The sequence below is a fragment of the Pseudonaja textilis genome, chromosome 10, assembly GCF_049901715.1.
Source record: "Pseudonaja textilis isolate UNSWEBS1 chromosome 10, rPseTex1.2, whole genome shotgun sequence".
Taxonomy (NCBI): domain Eukaryota; kingdom Metazoa; phylum Chordata; class Lepidosauria; order Squamata; family Elapidae; genus Pseudonaja; species Pseudonaja textilis.
In genome coordinates this window covers 12,871,803-12,889,715 of record NC_141999.1, presented here as the reverse complement: position 1 = coordinate 12,889,715, position 17,913 = coordinate 12,871,803, and the positions used below count along the sequence as shown (strand labels likewise).

The 17,913-nt window shown below is 44.6% G+C and overlaps 1 protein-coding gene across 1 annotated transcript in view; it reads left to right on the top strand.

The window, feature by feature from the left end:
* The window catches only part of ASAP3 (ArfGAP with SH3 domain, ankyrin repeat and PH domain 3), a 93,302-nt gene that overhangs the window by 31,274 nt on the left and 44,115 nt on the right, over positions 1–17,913 (top strand). The window contains exons 5-7 of the mRNA XM_026702493.2: positions 5,666–5,740; positions 10,045–10,094; positions 11,402–11,528. Coding sequence (XP_026558278.1) covers positions 5,666–5,740; positions 10,045–10,094; positions 11,402–11,528 — 252 coding nt within the window. The remainder of the gene's footprint in view (positions 1–5,665; positions 5,741–10,044; positions 10,095–11,401; positions 11,529–17,913) is intronic.

Sequence of the window (17,913 nt, the reverse complement as noted above, 5' to 3'; positions counted from 1 at the left end):
GTCTCTCAACTTCAATTTGTAAGTCTCAGTACTTTGTGATTTTTTTTCTTGCTGCTTGTCTTCAATTTGTACATCACCAGGTATTGCAATGTCAATGAACCAAACCTTTTTCTTCTTCTTATTTCCACATTTCTGCACTGCCCATCTCCCTCCAAGTTGGACTCTGGGCAGTGTACAAAAAATGTTAAAATATAAAACACTACAGGTAGTCCTTAATTTTTTTACAATCATTTGGTTAGTGACTGGTCAAAATGAATTAATCAGTGGAACAACCTGCCATCAGAAGTTGTGAATAGCAATAGCACTGAGACTAATATACCGCTTCACAGTGCTTCTCAGCCCTCTCTAAGCAGTTTACAGAGTCAGTATATTTCCCCGAACAATCTGGATCCCCATTTTACCCACCTCGGAAGGATGAAAGGCTGAGCCAACTTTGAGCCACTCAGAATGGAACTCCTGGAGTGAGCAGTGAGTTAGCTTGCAGTCCTGCATAATCTCACTCTGCCAAGTAGCTTCTGGATTCCTGTGATCCAGAAATCCATCCTGACCCCCAGAGGACCTCTAGATCAAAGACGAGGGCCTGCTAAACAGTTGATCAAGGCAAAAAGCAACTGCCAATCTTTTTAAAGAGAAATAATAGTTTGAAACGACCAGATTTCCAGTTTCATGGGCAGTGGGCAGGCTTCGGAGCCTACTTCAGACCTTCGCAGACATTCTCCTGCTTGCCACATGTTTCAGTGAATTATTTATCTTGCAATGGCCTGTGGCTGAGGCAATACTGGCTGGCTGGCACGGCGGGTGCTTTCATGCAACACATGCTGCCCATTGGTGCAGCTAAGGAAGTGATAATGGAAGAGGAGAGCAGGCAGGCCGGCAGGCAGAAGGGGCCTCTAACAAAACTCAATCTAGTGCCACTATCATCCCAGTTCACAGCTCCCTAGGAGCCCAAGAACAAATGGATTTTAAAGAGGAAGAGAGAGATCTGGGGGCTAAGACCCCTTGATCGGGGGTGGGCTTCAAAAATTTCAGCAGCGGGTTCTCTGCCTGATTGCTGGGTGGGCGTGGCCATGGTGGGCGTGGCCTAGTCGGCCTCCTGCACCATGGCCGGGGGGGGGGTTCACCTTCCCCAAGCTCTGGAGGCTTTCCTTGAGCCTCTGGGAGGGAGAAAATGGCTTCCCCCAAGCTCTGGAGGCCCTCTGGAGGCCGGACTTCCAGGAGGCCCGTTCTTCCCCCTCCCCGAGTCTCCGCGCAGGCCCTGCACTTACCTCACATCCAAAACAGGCCACGTGAAGACTCTTGGGAGGGGAGGGGCCAGCTAGGGGTGGGATTCGGCGTTTCGCTGAACCAGCCATAACATTAGCAATGGGTCCGCCAGAACCTGGGCAAACCTGTAGCAGGCAGCCCACCGCTGCCCTTGATGCCAGACAAATTATATGACTAAGTCTGATACTAGTCCTACATCACAAAGTCTCTGGCTTTTTGAAAGACTTGCAAGAGATAGAAGCCGTCTTCTCTGCTACCTCTATGTCTCACACCTGTCAATGTTTTGGGAAGAAGACTTAAACGGGTTTCATGCTATGCTATAAGCCATGGTTTGATTAACTTCGTCTTCTGGAATAAATCCTAACTGGTTTGGAGTAGAAGACCTCCACGGTCCCTTCAAACCCCATCATTTTATGACTAGATAGCATTCTTGAATGGCTGGCTTTGCAGATCCTCTCTCGAAAACCCAAATATTGATTTAGTGCGATGTGTAAACTGGCTATGGTTTCTTTGAAGCATGACTTGTTGAAGAATCCTCTGTGGCTGGAATCCTCATGTTATGCTAAGCCATAATTATGGTTTACAGTCTGTGATGGTTGGCTTCAAAAATAGAGGGTTTTGTCTGCTTCAGAGTGAACCTCACATCTTTTTATCTGATTTTGAATGATTCAGTCATTCCTGTAAGTTGTGGGAAGTTAGTTCTTCCCCACACATGAATTTGGTTAGGCATGCATAAGTGCACCAATGTGCCTACCATCCCTGTCCCACTGTTCCTGTTTATTTGTACTCATTTATTATGTATATACTTATACCTGTTTATACTTATATGTTTATATGTTTTGTTCATACTCATTCAGAGTATTGCAGCATAAATTCAGCACCAGAAAAGTAACACAGATGGCTGAGGCTTCGTTTAACTTCTTTATAAACACTAGTAAATTTTACAATACCAGTTGTAGAATTCTCCATGGAGCAAACTCAAATAGAAGCAGACAAGTTATAGGTTCAGAACAGAACAGCAACTCAGGAGCTCAGAAACAGACTTCAGTTTCACTTTAGTTCAGCAGGCAAGCAAGACACACAGCAGAGGAGAGAAGCAGTTTCATTTTCAATAGACAGACTCAGAGCTTAACTAGCTGCAGAGCTTAATATAGAGCCACACCTGGGCTACTTCTAGTTTCAGTTTCCAAACAGTCCTCATTGGCTGACTTAGTTGCTATGCCTATTCATTGGCTGACCTTATTACCAAGCTCTATTCCAGTTCATGGATATACTCTGATAATACGTATACTTGTTTTCTCATACATGCTTGACAAACTAAAATAAATAAACCAAGAGGTCCTCTACTAACCTCTTCCAGTTTTACTGGAAGTTTTACTCCTTAAGGTAGAACTATGGATGTTAGCATACTTAGCCAGCAGGATTGTTGGCTTGGCTGGAAGAAGATGGTGGAAATCACACGTGAAACTCATCCACACATCTACAGCTCATAAGGTTGAAAAAGGCTGCTGCTGTTGATTTATTTATTGAGTTTATATTGCCGCCTATTCACCCATGGTGACTCAAGGCGGCTTACAGAATATTAAACCACATTTAAAACAATAAAAACTAAGAAAAATCCGGTTACATATGAAGCTGCCGGAACTTCCTGGTTGGAAGCCTCAATGATATCATGTACAGGTAGTCCTCCACTTACAGCCATTCATTCAGTGACCGTTCCAAGTTAACGGCATTGAAAAAAGTGATCGGCGTCCATTTTTCACACTTGTGACCATCACATCTGGCAGATGGTACAGGATAATAAAAACAAGGACAAATAGGCTGAAGAACAGCTTCTATCCCAGGGCAGTAGCTCTTTTGAATTCTACTGTATCGTGCAGTGTGGGTGTGGTGTTGGGGTTTTCAATTCAGTGTGTGGCATGTGAAGGATGCGTGTTTGTGTTTATTTTCATAGTCATAATGTCCACTGAAGATGGTATTTAATTTTGTTGTACGAGGTGCAATGACAATAAAATAAACAGCATTTCCAGATCACATGATTCAGCATTTGTGATGGTTCCACCATCCCTGGGGTCATGTGGCTGCCATCTGAGACCTTCCCAGCTGGCTGTTGACAAGAGTCACTGGGGGAAGCTGGATTTGCTTAATGACCACCTCATTCGCTTAATAACTGTTAGGATTCACTTAACAACAACCGGAACAACAACAACCTAAAATCAGGCGCAGCAACAGAAACTCTGGTCCAAATTGTAAGCCGAAGGAGCTGCATGTTATGATTTCGGGGTGGCACATTATAGAATATGTGCCATTTTCATGGCCTGGGTTGATGCCCCTTGGATACCCATGCTCCACATTTTTCTCGCTCAATAGAAAAGCCAGTTTTAGATGGAGGCTTTGATTTTCCTAGCAGCGTCTCCAGCACATCTGTACCTGATCAAAACTATCCCACAGCTTCTGTTTATTTCAAGCCTGTGGGTGGCACTTTTTAAAAAACATAAAATTGGGGTGGGTGGGACGGACCATCCATCTAGGCTCAGAGGATGGTGGCTTTGCCACCCCTTCCTCCAATTCTTCTCCTCTTCCAAACCCATTGCTTCCAACGGAGGTTAGTTTGAGGCTTGGATGCTGCCATGTGGCTTCGTCTTCCAGCCTTTTTCAGACTTCTTGGCTGAATCGAAAGGATTTCTCCATCTCTTGGCCTCTTGATTTGCAGCTTTGGGAATCTCCACCCCAGTTTTTAGAATGTGGCCTTTGGGGAAGGGCTGCCTGCCTGCATGGCTGAACAGGAAAGGTGGTTTGTGGCAGGATTCAACTGCCAACATTCTTCTGAGGCCGTCCCAAAAATTCTGGAAGACGGAAAGAGCCTCTCTAGCCATAGAGGGAAGGGAAGCTGTTATAGCTTTTATGGCCCGCATCACATCTTTTTCATATGGAAACTCGCACACAAAAAAGCTTTGCTGAAATCTATTCAGGGTGTCCTTTATTATGACCACAACTGGAACGATTGTCTTTAAGTGGTATGGTCATTAAGTGAGAACCTTCCCTGCCAGCTTCCCCATTGACTTTGCTTGTGGGAAGCCAGCTAGGAAGCTTGCAAATGGCAACTGTGTGACCCCAGGACTAGTGGTGGGATTCAATTTTTTTTTTACTATCCGTTCTGTGGGCGTGGCTTGGTGGGCGTGGCAGGGGAAGGATATACTGCAAAAATTCCCATTCCCTTCCCATTCCTGGGGGAAGGTTACTGCAAAATCCCCCTCCCTACCCCACTAACCTGCTTTCCAGCTCTGTTCTCCTGTGCAGGGCAACCAAAGAAGACCCAGCTGATCAGCTGGGACTCGGGAGGCGGAGAATAGATGGGGGCGGGGCCAGTCAGAGGTGGGATTGAACGGTTCTCTGAACTACCGTATTTCCCCATGTATAAGCACCCCCTTTGTATAAGCCACCCCCCCAATTTTTGGACTGTGAAGTTTTGAAAAAAATATTTTATTAGAGAAACAAGTTATGAAGAAAGAAAATTTACAAAGAAACAAAATTCGACGTCTAGATCTACAACTTCGGTCATGACGCCGAAAGCGGTGCGGGGCGACGCTAGCAATCTCACGCATCGGAACGAGAGTAGGAACGAAGCATTCAGGCCGATGCCTAGCGTATGCATTTCTATCGCGCACTCGCACTCGTAATCGTATCATCACGCATAATTTTTACAAAAAAGTATAGCATACTGCTGGAAAACCAGTTTATTCCTACTTTATTATTTTATGCATTTTTCACGTATAAAAAGTGTACCTGCTTTGTATATGCCACCCCCCTACTTTTTGGGCTTGAAAATTTTGGAAAAAAGGGGTGGCTTATACATGGGGAAATACGGTACTCAAAATTTCTGCTACCGGTTCTCCAGAACTGGTCAGAACTTGCTGAATAGCATCTCTGCCCAGGATGCTGCAACCATTGTAAATATGAGCTGGTGGCCAAGGGCCCAAGATCATGATTGCATGATCCTTGGGATGCTGCAATGTGTTATCAATGTGCGGACTGGTTGTAAATTTTTTTTTTTTTCAGCACCATCATGCTGAAACTCGATCACTAAATGAATGCTTGTAAATTGAAGACTGTAGTATTTGGATAATTTTTCCATCATTACGATCAGCAGTTTATTTAATTATTATTTTGAATACAAAGCAGTTTGAGAAGGGCTGTACAGAGTTTTCTTGCTGCTCATCTGACTGTAGCTTTCAATGCTGTTTTGAATTTAACAGTAATTTTTCTCTCTCTCTACCAACTGGGATTATTTTCAGCCATTTGCAAATTGGATATAAGAAATTACAGATTTGATAATAATTCAAGATTGCTTTTGCTTTGTTTTGAGGTGTGTAAGCAAATCTCCTCTTTTGTCTTTTTCCAGGTGCAGAATTTGAACAACATAGTCTCCTTTCCTCTGGACAATCTGTTGAAAGGGCAGTTGAAGGACACCCGACTGGTAGGTTGATTTTTTTTTCTCTTAAGGAATTGGGAATCTTTTACCTGGGGGAGAAATGCAGGTGTCATGCCCCTGTTGGAATCTGATTCCAAGGGGGAGGCCAAGCAGCTGACAGGGACTGGGAGTATGGCTCCATTGGTTGTGGAAGAAACTGGGGAAGAGCACAGTCCGGCTAGGCAGAGCAGGAGAGAGGTAGAACAAGGGAGAGGGAATTCAGAGGAAGATCCAGGCCCACTCCCTCTTCATCCTAGGGCACGCAGGGAGGAACGGAGAAGGGAGCAACATGGGTTGCATGGCTTACAGGGGAGGAAAGGGCCTTGATTCCCTTGATTAGCTGCAGCTGGGAACACGGTGTTTAAAAAGGGAAGTTGCGCACAGCAACTTTTTGGGAGGAAATTGTGGCATCACCGAGGCTTATCTGTGTTCCTGGCTTCTTCCCAACTTATGTTTTAATTTATGTATTTATATTCAGAAGCAGGTTGCAGGTGGCCATAGTAACAGCAGGGGCTGCCTATTTTTAGTTACCTCATTCCATTCTATGGCATTGGAAATATCGGCAGATTGCAAGTTTATTTCTTTAGCTGGAATTTGGGTTGAAGGGACACCGTGACTTCCGATTTAAGAAAATGGCACCTTCGCAGCAACGGATATAAATTTCTCAACCCGTTCTCATGATTCGTCTCTGTATATTTATTTGTTTGTGGAAAGCTTGGGTTTTTTTTTATCCCTGCTAGCAAAAATGCTTACAACAGCTCTTGCAACATAAAGATAGGGCAAGAATAGAGGCTCATTTCACGGCAATAGAAAATGCTGCTTTGCTCAGGTCGCTTTTCTTAAGTTCCCATCCATTCTGAGATTTTCCAGGCTCATTGGCAACTTGCTTTTTTTCACTTCACTTCATTTCATTTCAAGCTTCTGCAGTTGCATACCACACTGGCTCTATCTACAGACCATGATTCTGTAGGGTTTGAACGATGGCTGCCAGTATGTAGGTACACACAGTTAAAATAAAGCACCAATGCTTATCGTGTTTTCCTTTTCTTGCTGTGTTTCTCTGCTTTCTCTCCCCCCCCCCCCCCCAACCGCCCAATGCCTAATCCATTGTAAACTGGCTAAACAGGAAAAGCCGCTTTGTTCCCTAAAACAGGCTCACTCAGTTTTCTGTTTTCTTTGCGGGCCCTTCTGTGGTGTTGATTTTCTGGCAGAGGGAAAGATTTTTTCCTCATTGCTACAGGCCATTTCTTCACATCAAATAGTTCGCTGCGTGCTGTTTCTAAGGAACCGATTCTTTAGTAGCGCTGTGGTTTTTTTTTTTTTAAGGGGGCTGCCAATCAGTAGGACTTAATAGATCATAGTGGAATAAGCAAAGCAGGCTGGGTGGGAAATAATAGATCCAAAAAGGTTGCTTACCTCACTAAACACCAAGCACTGGGCCATACCTGAATTAGATTTCTGACCACCTCTTGTCCAGCGGTCTGTTGGCAGATGTCAAAGAGACTCACGACCATTAAAGGAAATAACTTCTTAGCTTGTGATTAAATTGCAGAATTCACTGCTGTCTGTTGTAGTAGAGGTCTATTGGGTTTTAAAAGGAGCGTGAGTAGATTCATAGAGTATCAGGACATGATGGCATTAAAGGTTGCTTGCTAACTAGTGGGGTGCGATGGCTCAGCAGTGAAAGATGCTGAACTTCTCAGCTGACAGCCTAAGTTCAAAACCACAAGATCTGCGCAATGGGGGTGAGTTCCTATTACTTGCCCCAAATTCCTGCCTACTTAGCAGCTTGAAAACATGCAAATGCGAGTAGATCAATAGGTACCACTTCACAGTGGTGGGATTCAAAAAATTTAACTACCGTGGGTGTGGCTTGGAGGGCGTGGCTCAGTGGGCATGGCAGGGGAAGGATATTGTAAAACCTCCATTCCCATCCTACTCCTGGGGGAAGGATACTGCAAAATCTCCATTCCCTCCCCACCCCACTAACCTGCTTTTCAGCTCCGTTCTCCTGTGCAGGGCAACCAAAGAAGAACCAGCCGATCAGCTGGGACTCGTGAGGCAGAGAATAGATGGGGGCGGGTCCAGTCAGAGGTGGTATTTGCTGGTTCTCTGAACTACTCAAAATTTCCACTACTGGTTCTCCAGAACTGGTCAGACCTGCTGAATACCACCTCTGGTCATGGGCCTGATCCACCAAAGCTCAGCAGAAAATTTTATAACTGATTGATCTTTTTCCTTAGAAATGTTTTACAACTGGCTAGTTCATCTTGGTTGTTGAATGATCTAGCTGACCTCGTCTAGTCTTGCAAAAGCTAAGCAGGGATGAACCTGGCTAATACTTGGAAGGGAGACCAGATTAAAGGCAATGCTAAACACCTTCCATCTGGCTTCCAAGAAAGTTACGGAGATGCAGCTCTGTATCCAGCAGTTACGTTCCATTTGAAAAGTCTTACTCTTTATGCATTCGTGCTGTTGCAATGCTTTAAAAGATTTGACTCAGAAAGAGGTGTTTTGAGACCCGGGGCTCTGGCTGTAGCAGCTGTGCATGACTCATTAAAGCAGTCACATCTTTTTCCAGAATTGTGCAAAAGATGCTGAAAACCAGAAAGGAATTCTCCCACCTCATCATAAACAGAGCCAACAAAAGAAGCATCTTGGATTTAATGTTGACTTTGGCCCTTTCTGGGATCAACTTCTTCTTATTATTCCTATCCACGCTTGACCTGAAAAATTCCTGTAATTAAACATTGGAATAAATGTTATGGTGGACACCATATTAAGGGGGGAGGGAATGCAGTAAAGAAAAACATGCAAGTTGCTTCCAGAGGAACACCTAGTAGTTGAAGATAAATTCATTTTTTAGTCTTCTGAGGAATGCAATAAGCACCTGATGCTAGAAAATTGAATAAGAGCTCACTTTTCTTTTTAAACTTCTTCTATTTCCCCCTCCCCCAAATAGATTTTTTACTTTATTAGACTTTTTCTAATACATGTTTCTTCTGTCACCAACATCACCCCTAATAGTGGAATGAGTACGTATATGTGGTCAAGGAGAAGTAGAAGATATCACACATGTTTTATTCTACTGTGAGTTAGACAGAGTTTATAGGCCAATGTATATTTTCCCTTTACCACAGATTACCAGGAAGGGTAAACAATTTTTATGTAGACTATCTCCTCCGGGACTCAAACCCAGCAATCATGCATGCAGTAGCAAAATTTCTGTACTGCTGCAATGACCACAAGGAAAAATTCAGTTACAGAATTAATGTCTACTTGCACCATTCTTTTGTAGATATCTCTAACAATTTTTAGATAAAATATATTTACACAACATACTTATCCACGATTCAATTATGTAAACGAGGGCATGATCCAAACTGTTTAAGACCATGTATTTTATTACCATGGATGTTACTATCCACTATTATTATTAGTACTATCTTTTAATACTTTTGTAAACAGTGATCATTCTTGTCTATTGCTGGTCTATGACCGTAATAAAGTTTCTTATTATCTCCAACATCACACTTCTTTGGACAAACATCTGGCTATAAGGCTTCTAAACCTATCTTCTCCATGGGCCAATAGCATTAGGCTCCTAAAATGATGAAGGCGCCCTGGTGGCGCAGTGGTTAAAGTGCAGTACTGCAGGCAAACTCTGAAGTTTGATCCTGACAGGGGCTCCAGGTGAATTTAGCCTTCCATGATCCTTCCGAGGTCAATAAAAGGACGACCTAGATTGTTGGGGGGGGCAATATGCAAATAATGCTTTTACTTTTTAAACCACCCAGATAGACAGCACTATGGGGCAGTATATAAGCCTAAAGTGCTGTTGCTATTAGCAATAGTACTTAGACTTATATACCGCTTTACAGTGCTTTACAGCCCTCTCTAAGCAGTTTACAGAGTCAGCCTCTTGCCCTTAGCAATCTGGGTCTTCATTTTACCCACCTCGGAAAGATGGAAGGCTGAGTCAACCTTGAGCCTGGTGAGATTTGAATTGCCAAATTGCAGGCAGCCGGCAGCCGGCAGTCAGCAGAAGTAGCCTGCAGTACTGCACTCTAACCACTGCACCACCGTGGCTCATTGTTCTGAAGGTGCCTGAGAAACTCAGATTTCCAGCCTCCAGTCCCCATGGAGATGGCTCAAATATCAGCCCTCAGTGCAGGGATCGATATGTGTTTGCAGGTTTCGGGGGGCAGGAGGAACTTTGTCCAATAATGTGGGTGCTTGTGTGGGCGTGTTCTTACCCTCCAGTGACTCCCTTGCTGATTCCTTCTCCTTTCTTCTCTTTCCCTGGGCAGGATTCCAAGAAGCAAATTGAAAAGGCTTGGAAGGATTACGAGACCAAAGTGTGAGTAACCAACCCGTACCGCCTCTGGCAGGAGCGGATTGATTCTTCCATCTTCTCCTAAACAAAAGTGTTTTGTTGTGGACATGCCAGAAAGGGAGGTTGTGGGATTTGGGTCAGCCAGCCAACGAGACTGTCCTTTACAACGTGCCTCTGGGCTATTTGGTATTTTCCTGGCCGTAGTGGTTCAAGTGCTACGGATCGCAAAAGCAAGACATGTTTTGAAGAACACTTGGAGCTCACCTCGATTCTGTCAGTCACTTCTTAAAGCAGCCGCTTCTTTTTTTTCTGGGGTTGCTTCACTGTCTTCTGAAGCTGCAGGGCCAATCCTTGGAGATGCACTTTGATTAAGGTTGTAGACAGGCTCTTATAGGCCTCACCAATGCCACATATTTTCTCAGGATGGCACTGCGATTCCAGAAAGCAGCCATGCAATCCTCAGGAAAGAAAAGCCAACTGCTGTAAGGAGTAGTTGATGGGGGCCTCCAAACTTGGCAACTTTAAGACTTGTGGACTTCAACTCCCAGAATTCCTCAGCTAGTTCATGCTGGCTGGGCAATTCTGGGAGTTGAAGTCCACAAATCTTAAAGTTGCCAAGGTTGGAGACCCCTGCTTTAGAGATTCTGCTGGAGGGTTTGAGAGTTGGAATTATTCTCCTCCTTGGGCAGTTTTTGCCTAGGGTCTTTTTCAATCTTGGCAATGTTCAGATGTGTGGACTTCTACTCTCAAAAATTCCCCAGACTGCGTGGGACTCCCAGTTGAAGTCCATACACCTGAGAGCCACCTGGCTTTGTAGATACAGGCTTGAAAGCAGCTGTATGTTAAGCTGTATGCATCAAAGCCGGCTTGGCTCAACCTTGGCAGCTTTCAGGTGTATGGACTTCCAGCACTGACTGGGGAATTCTGGGAGTTGAAGTCCACACTTCTGAACATTGCCAAGGTTGAAAAAGACTCTAGGCAAAAACTGCCCCCACTAAGGAGGAGAATAATTCCAGCTCTCATACCCTCCAGCAGAATCTCCAACCTTGGCAACTTTAAGACTTGTGGACTTCAGCTCTCAGAATTGCCCAGCCAGAGTGACTAGCTGAGGAATTCTGGGAGTTGAAATCCACAAGTCTTAAAGCTGCCAAGGTTGGAGACCCCTGCCTTAAGGCGTTTCCCTGCATTGCAATCTGTATTAAAATATGACTGCAAGTTACAGACAGATTGCAGCCACAACCACCTGTAGAATTCCCCGTACACCATTCGTACCACACAAATTAATCCAACTCTGTCTATCATGTTGCTTCTGGGATTGTCTGTTGCCTTAGAGCAAAGCTGGAGAAAGAGAAGGAGCGAGCCAAGATATCTGGAGTCATCCAGACTGAACCTTCGGCCACTGAAATCACGGAGGACCTGCAGAAGGAACGCCGCACTTTCCAGCTGCAGATGTGTGAGGTAGGAAACGGCTTCTAGTCACGCCACAAGTTCTTTTTGTGGCAGAAAAGAACTTTCGGTCCAGCAAATAACTTTGTTGCATCTGAATAGGCAGCCCATCTACATGCTTACAGTCAACAGCAAACTTGTTAACACTTTGGTGACCCTGCAGTGATTTTGGGTGGTGCAGCTGTGGTGGCGCAGTGGTCAGAATGCAGTATTGCAGGCTGACTCTGCTCACTGCCAGGAGTTTGATCCTAACTGGATCAAGGTTGACTCATCCTTCCATCCTTCCAAGGTGGGTAAAATGAGGACCCAGATTGTTTGGGGCAATAGGTTGACTTTATAAACCACTTAGCGAGGGCTATAAAGCACTGTAAAGCGGTATATAAATCTAAGAGCTATTGCTACTGCTATTGCTATTTTTCACACATAACAGCTGAGTTGTTGTTAGCTATGGGAAGAAACTTGGCCTCAATGGGAGCTTCCTTCCCACTGCATGTAGCAGGGGTCTTCAAACTTGACAGCTTTAAGCCTTGTGGACTTCAACTCCCAGAATTCCTCCTCCAGTCATGTTAGCTCAGGAATTCTGGGAGTTGAAGTCCACAAGTCTTAAACTTGCCAAGTTTGAAGACCCGTGACTTTCATAGAAGAAGCATATCAGCCACATCAGTGGGTATTGGGGAAGAGTCCCACTTGGAGCAGAGCAGACAAGGCTGGCCCTGCTGTGAGGCAGAGGGATCAGCTTCCTCAAGTGGCAGATTTTGGTTGTCACGACAGAGTCACTGAGCAATTAATTAGTTATTTTAGTTCTACCTGCAGAGATGAGTAGAGAAACTCTAGGATTCTAAAAGCTATGCTGGCGCAGTGGTTAGAATGCAGTATTGCAAGCTAATTCTGCCAACTGCCAGCAGTTCAGTTCTCACCAGCTCAAGGTTTGATTCAGTCTTCCGTCCTTCTGAGGTGAGTAAAATGAGGACCCGGATTGTTAGGGGCATTAGGCTGACTGTGTAAACTACTTAGAGAGGGCTACCAAGCACTATAAAGCGGTATATAAGTCTAAGTGCTATTGCTATTGCTTCCTGGACTCCCGGGAGGCCCGTTTTTCACCCTCCCTGAGCCTCCGCGTGCACCTTGCAATGACCTGCATCCACAATGGGCCATGTGGGGACTCCTGGGAGGGGTGGGGTGGGTGGAGGGTTCAGGAGTGGGATTGGAGGTTCTCCAAACTGCATAGAATCTTAGCTAGGGGCTCTCCCAGACCTCTGCGAACTCCCAGCAGCCCAGCCCTGATTGAACACCACTTTGCACAGTCAGCTGCGTCTCCAGGGCGCAGGCCCACAGCTTATACAGCTTTGTTGATGTTGTCTTGCCATCTCTGTTTTGGATGCCCACAAAATTGCAGCCCATTGACTTGTAGTTGGATGGCAGTCTTGGCTTCAGTGGAAGCAGGGGTGGGATTCTACCAGTTCACACCTATTCGCTAGAACTGCTTGTTAACATTCTAAGCAGTTTGGAGAACCGGTTGTTAGAAGAAATTACTGGCCTAATCCTGTAAGGAAGGCAGGAAGGAAACATTCTGGTGTTGCTTACAGAAACTGCCTCTCTGTTAACCCTTATTACATTCTTGGCAGGACTGGACTTCCTGTCTCAGGAACCTCTCTGGAGTTTGTTTCCTCTCCTTTGCTGGTACTTTGCTTGTGTGGAGTGACCATTCAAAGTTACAATGGCACTGAAAAAAGTGATTTGTGACCGTTTTTCACACTTACGACTGTTGTCATGAGAGGCCAGGCAAGGAGATGCGTGCCTCGATGTGAGCGATATTGAGTTGGCCACACCCAGCCAATAACATAACCACCAAGCCACGCCCATCACCTAAGCCATGCCCACAGAACCGGTTGTTAAAATTTTTGAATCCCACCTCTGGGTGAGAGGTATGGACGTATCCATACCATTTGCTAGCTGAGACTGTATTTAGCAAAAGACCTTAGTGGAGATGGGGGACAAAGGGTGGAGATGCAATCAGGCTAATGGTAAATTGGCCTCCTTGGTTGGATAGCATCCAAACAGCTGGAAACATTTTGGGGTTGCTGCACATACCCTCCTCGCTTGCTCCTGGCCTTCTCCCAATCTGTTGCACATGAAGTCACAGTTTCCCAAAAGTGTATGAACTCTTTTGATTAAATAACCAATCCAATATTTAGATGATTGGATCTCACAACCAACACTGCTTGAGTCACTTCCCTTTTCTCTGTGGCAAATGTCCTTTTTTAAATTGCATTCTGCAAATCCTATTTGCTTTGCAGTTCAGAATGATTTGTGTGTACTTACAGGGAGCACCTGATATGTAGTATTGCCAAAAAAAGGACTTTGACTTAAGCCAAGCAGCCTGCTCTCCCTCTCCCTCCCCCTCTCTCTCCCTCCCTCCCTGCCTCCCTCCTCCCCTCTCTCTGTCTCTGTCTCTCTCTGTTGCAATAGGCTAAGCGTTTTGTGTACTGTGCACATTAAAGCTACTTCCTGGTGGTTTACAAAACCTTGCTTGGTCTATGTGTTGAGACTTGTTCAGCTTGCTGCCAGAGCTATTGCACGCAAGATAGACTCATTAAAGTAAATAGGTACAGTTATTGTGAAAAAAAAAAGACTCGTCATACATCAGATTAACAGAGTTGGAAGGGACTTTGTAGGTCATCTAGTCCAACCCCACCACCCAAGCAGGAGACCCCACACCATTTCTGACAGATGGCAGCCGAGTCTTTTCTTGAAAGCCTCCAGTGATGAAGCTCCCACAACTTCCGAAGGCAACTTCTGTTCCATGGGTGGATTGCTTTCCCTGTCAGAAAATTTCTTATTCTTTCTAGGTTTTTCAGTATCCATCCATTATTCCTTCTCTGGCCTTCAGGTGCTTTGGAAAATAGCTTGACCCCTTCCCTCCTCTCTGTGGCAGCCCCTCAAATATTGGAAGACTGCTATCCTGTCTCCTCATATACATATACAGGTGGCCCCCAATTTATGACTACAACTGGGGCCAGGATTTTCATTGCTTCATAAGGCAATTGCTAAGTGAGCTGCGTCCAATTTTACGACCTTTCTTCACATGATTGTTAAGTGAATTCCTGCAGCTGTTCAATAAATCATTGTTAATCAAACCCGGCTGTTCCCGTTGGCTCTGCTTGTCAGAAGCCAGCTAGGAAAGTCACAAATGGTGATGACACCATCTGCACGCTGACAATGATGTGACAGTCATAAGTGTAAAAAATGGTCATAAGTTACTTTTTTCAGTGTTGTTGTAACTTCAAATGGTTGCTGGATGCATGTTTGTAAGTCAAATACAGGTAGCCCCACAATTGAGCCCAGAAGTTACGTTGCTGAGTGAGAAATTTGTTAAGTGAGTTTTGCTCCATTTTACGGCTTTTCTTCCCCATTCATTAAGAGAATCACTTTGTCATGCCGCTGGCGGAGACTGACTCTAAGGAAGAGGAGGAACAGCCAACAGGGAGTGGGAATGTGGCTCCGGAGGTGGTGGAGGAGGCTGGGGAAGGGCAGAGGCCGGCTGAGCAGTCAGAGGAGGATCCAGGCCCATCCCCTATCCATCCTAGGTCATGCAGGGAGGAGAGGATCTGGGAAAAGCGAGGTCTACTCAAGAGGAGATTACCATGATCCTCCTCGTGGCTTGCAGGTGGGAGCTCTGTATAGAAGTTTGCAACTGCGCAGTTAGAATTTGCAGGAGTCAATTTAGTGTTCACCTTGAAAGAGGTTTATCTTTGCTGGAGTTCTTCCCATGGACTTTTCTCGGTTATTTTCCTGGAGTTTATGATTAGTTATCTTGGCTTGCTTCAGAACTCTCATCAATGCGGTTTGTTTTGGTTTTCTGTTTGCCTCATTATTTACTTTTGTGACTTTAAACTGTGCCTAATATAATAGTGAAGTTAAGTTGAAGGCTTTACTGGACTTTAATATATGTTTTGAGTTTGGGGTTATTTTGAGAGATTACGGGTCATCAAACACTTGTTGCCAAATTACTAACACCATTATTAAAGTGACTAGGATTTCCCCATTGACTTTGCTTGTCAGACGATTGCAAAAGGGGATCCCATGACCCCAGGACTCTGCAACCATCATAAATATGAACCGGTTATCAAGCATCTGAATGTAAATCACAAGACCATGAGGATGCTGCCGTGGTCATAGTGTGAAAAATGGTCATAAGCTCCTTTTTTCAGTGCCGTTGTAATTTTGAATGGTCACTAAACCTAACCCTAACCCAACCTGTATTTGTAGCAGCATGCTGGCTGAGGAATTCTGAGAGTAACCTATACATTAGTTAATAGGTGAAGCAGAAGAAAAATAATTGTTCTGGAGTTATGTAGACACTTAAAACTAGAACTGAATACAAACAGCTTTTAAGAATTGTCCACTGAATCTATAAGAACCATAAAAAAGTGCTAGAATTTTTGCTGTCTCCTTTTAATTAGAAGGGGTCTGAATTGGAAAAAAATCTGGCTCAGAAATATATGATTTCAAGCATGAAAAAGACTGTTTTGATAGTTTTAGAAGCGTTTCAAATGCAAAATGCTATACATTCAGCTTAAAACTCCTCCAGAATAATTGAAACCACCCTATTTTGCACTCAGTCTTTTGAATATGAAGCAGGGTGATTGATTGGTACTCAAAGTAGGGTGTTTGGAATTCAAAGCATTTTGCGTTCCCCGATGACAACCAACGGGCATAAAAATGCTTTCAAAAGAATGACATAGTCAATGCCAAAAGATCTCACTGTCTCTGAAGATAGCAAACAAGCTTTCCATCTGAAAGGACTTTCTCTCTTCTGATATGCCCACGTCAACATCGGCCACTTTCAAACCTACCAGCTTGTGGGAAGTTTCCAGAATGCCTTGCTGTGGGAAGTGGTAAATTTCCATTTCCCAGAATGCCCTTTAGCATGGCTCTGGTGCATTGTGGGAAATACAAAATGCCGATGGCTGACTCCCGCAGACACAAGGAAGAACTCAGAACACTCACATAGTTGCAGGGTTTCTTTTAATCCACCTTGGTTTGCAAATAAAGTAGCAACAACAGACAGCGAGTCACGTATAAAGCTAGCACTGGGAGCTTTGCCTATCAGCGCTGCTTTCATGTCTTTCCCCTAAACACCACCCACCCTACAGTCCACTCACTTAGGAGCCCTCCTCCTATGCAAGTTCCTTCGGCCTCCTCCAATCCCCAACCGAGAACAAAGCCGACATCCAGAACTGAGAGTGTTTGCAGGATCGGTCCTGCCGCTGTGACATGGCATCTTCTTCTCAGTCCTGCATGCATCACACCCACCTCCTGGTCCCTTATCGTGGCGCGTCAACAATCTTGCTGTGGGAAGGGGCAGATTTCCATTTCCCAGAATGCCCGTTAGCATGGCTCTGGTGCATTGTGGGAAATACAAAATGGGTAGTTTTAACCACTGTGGCGGGAAAAGCCTCTTTTTACAAATTTAGCACAATTCTGAGCCTTTAGCAAGGCTAGTTTGTTTGGTGGTAGTTCTTCATGTGAGAAGAGCTTATTAAAATATCAGATCAAATTGGAGGCGCAATGGTTCAGCAGTTAAAAGATGCTCAGCTTGTCAAATGGAAAGCTGACAGTCTGAGTTTGAGATCCAAGTGCTGGGGCGAGCTCCTGCTACTTGCTCCAGCTTTTTTTTTGAACTCTTAACAGTTTGAAAGCAAGTAGATAAATAGGTACCACTTCTGGAGGAAGCTAACCACGTTCTGTGCACCTCAGTGTATACTCATGCCGGTCACATGATCATGGAAGAGTCTTAGGACAATGCTGGCTCCCTTGGCTAAGAAATGGAGATGACCCCTGACCCCTAGAGTAAGACAGGACTGGACAGGGGAAACGTTTATCTTTACCTTTATCAGAGCAGCAAGTGAGAAATTAGTTGAATGCAGCTTTTAGATATGTTTTCATGATAAAGGTTTATTGTGTTCATCAGAGAAAGGGGGACTATTCCCAGTTCTCATAATAGTACTGTTTGCCTGATGGAGATTTAATGGATGTTTTGGCTTTAAAGAGATACTCAAGGGAAGTGATCCAACTCTGTATAGAAGTTAAAGAGAAGAATGACTTGAGTTGTGGCTGCTAGGGAAGAGTTGCAGGAGTTGGATAGGGTTAAAGAGTTTTGTGATGCCAGGCGGTGGTGATTTCCATTTGTGTGTGTGTGTGTGTGTGTGTGTGTGTGTGTGTGTGTGTGTGTTTTCCTTCTTCTGGGTTCTGTGGAAGGTTTTGGGGTTGGGCCAGAGGGTGAGTCATCTCTTTGAATAGCTTCACTGTTAAATAAATAACAGCACATGGAAGCGCTCAAGGATTCACTTGCAGCTTAGGAGGGCAGATAGAGGAACTTGATGGAGATCAACCT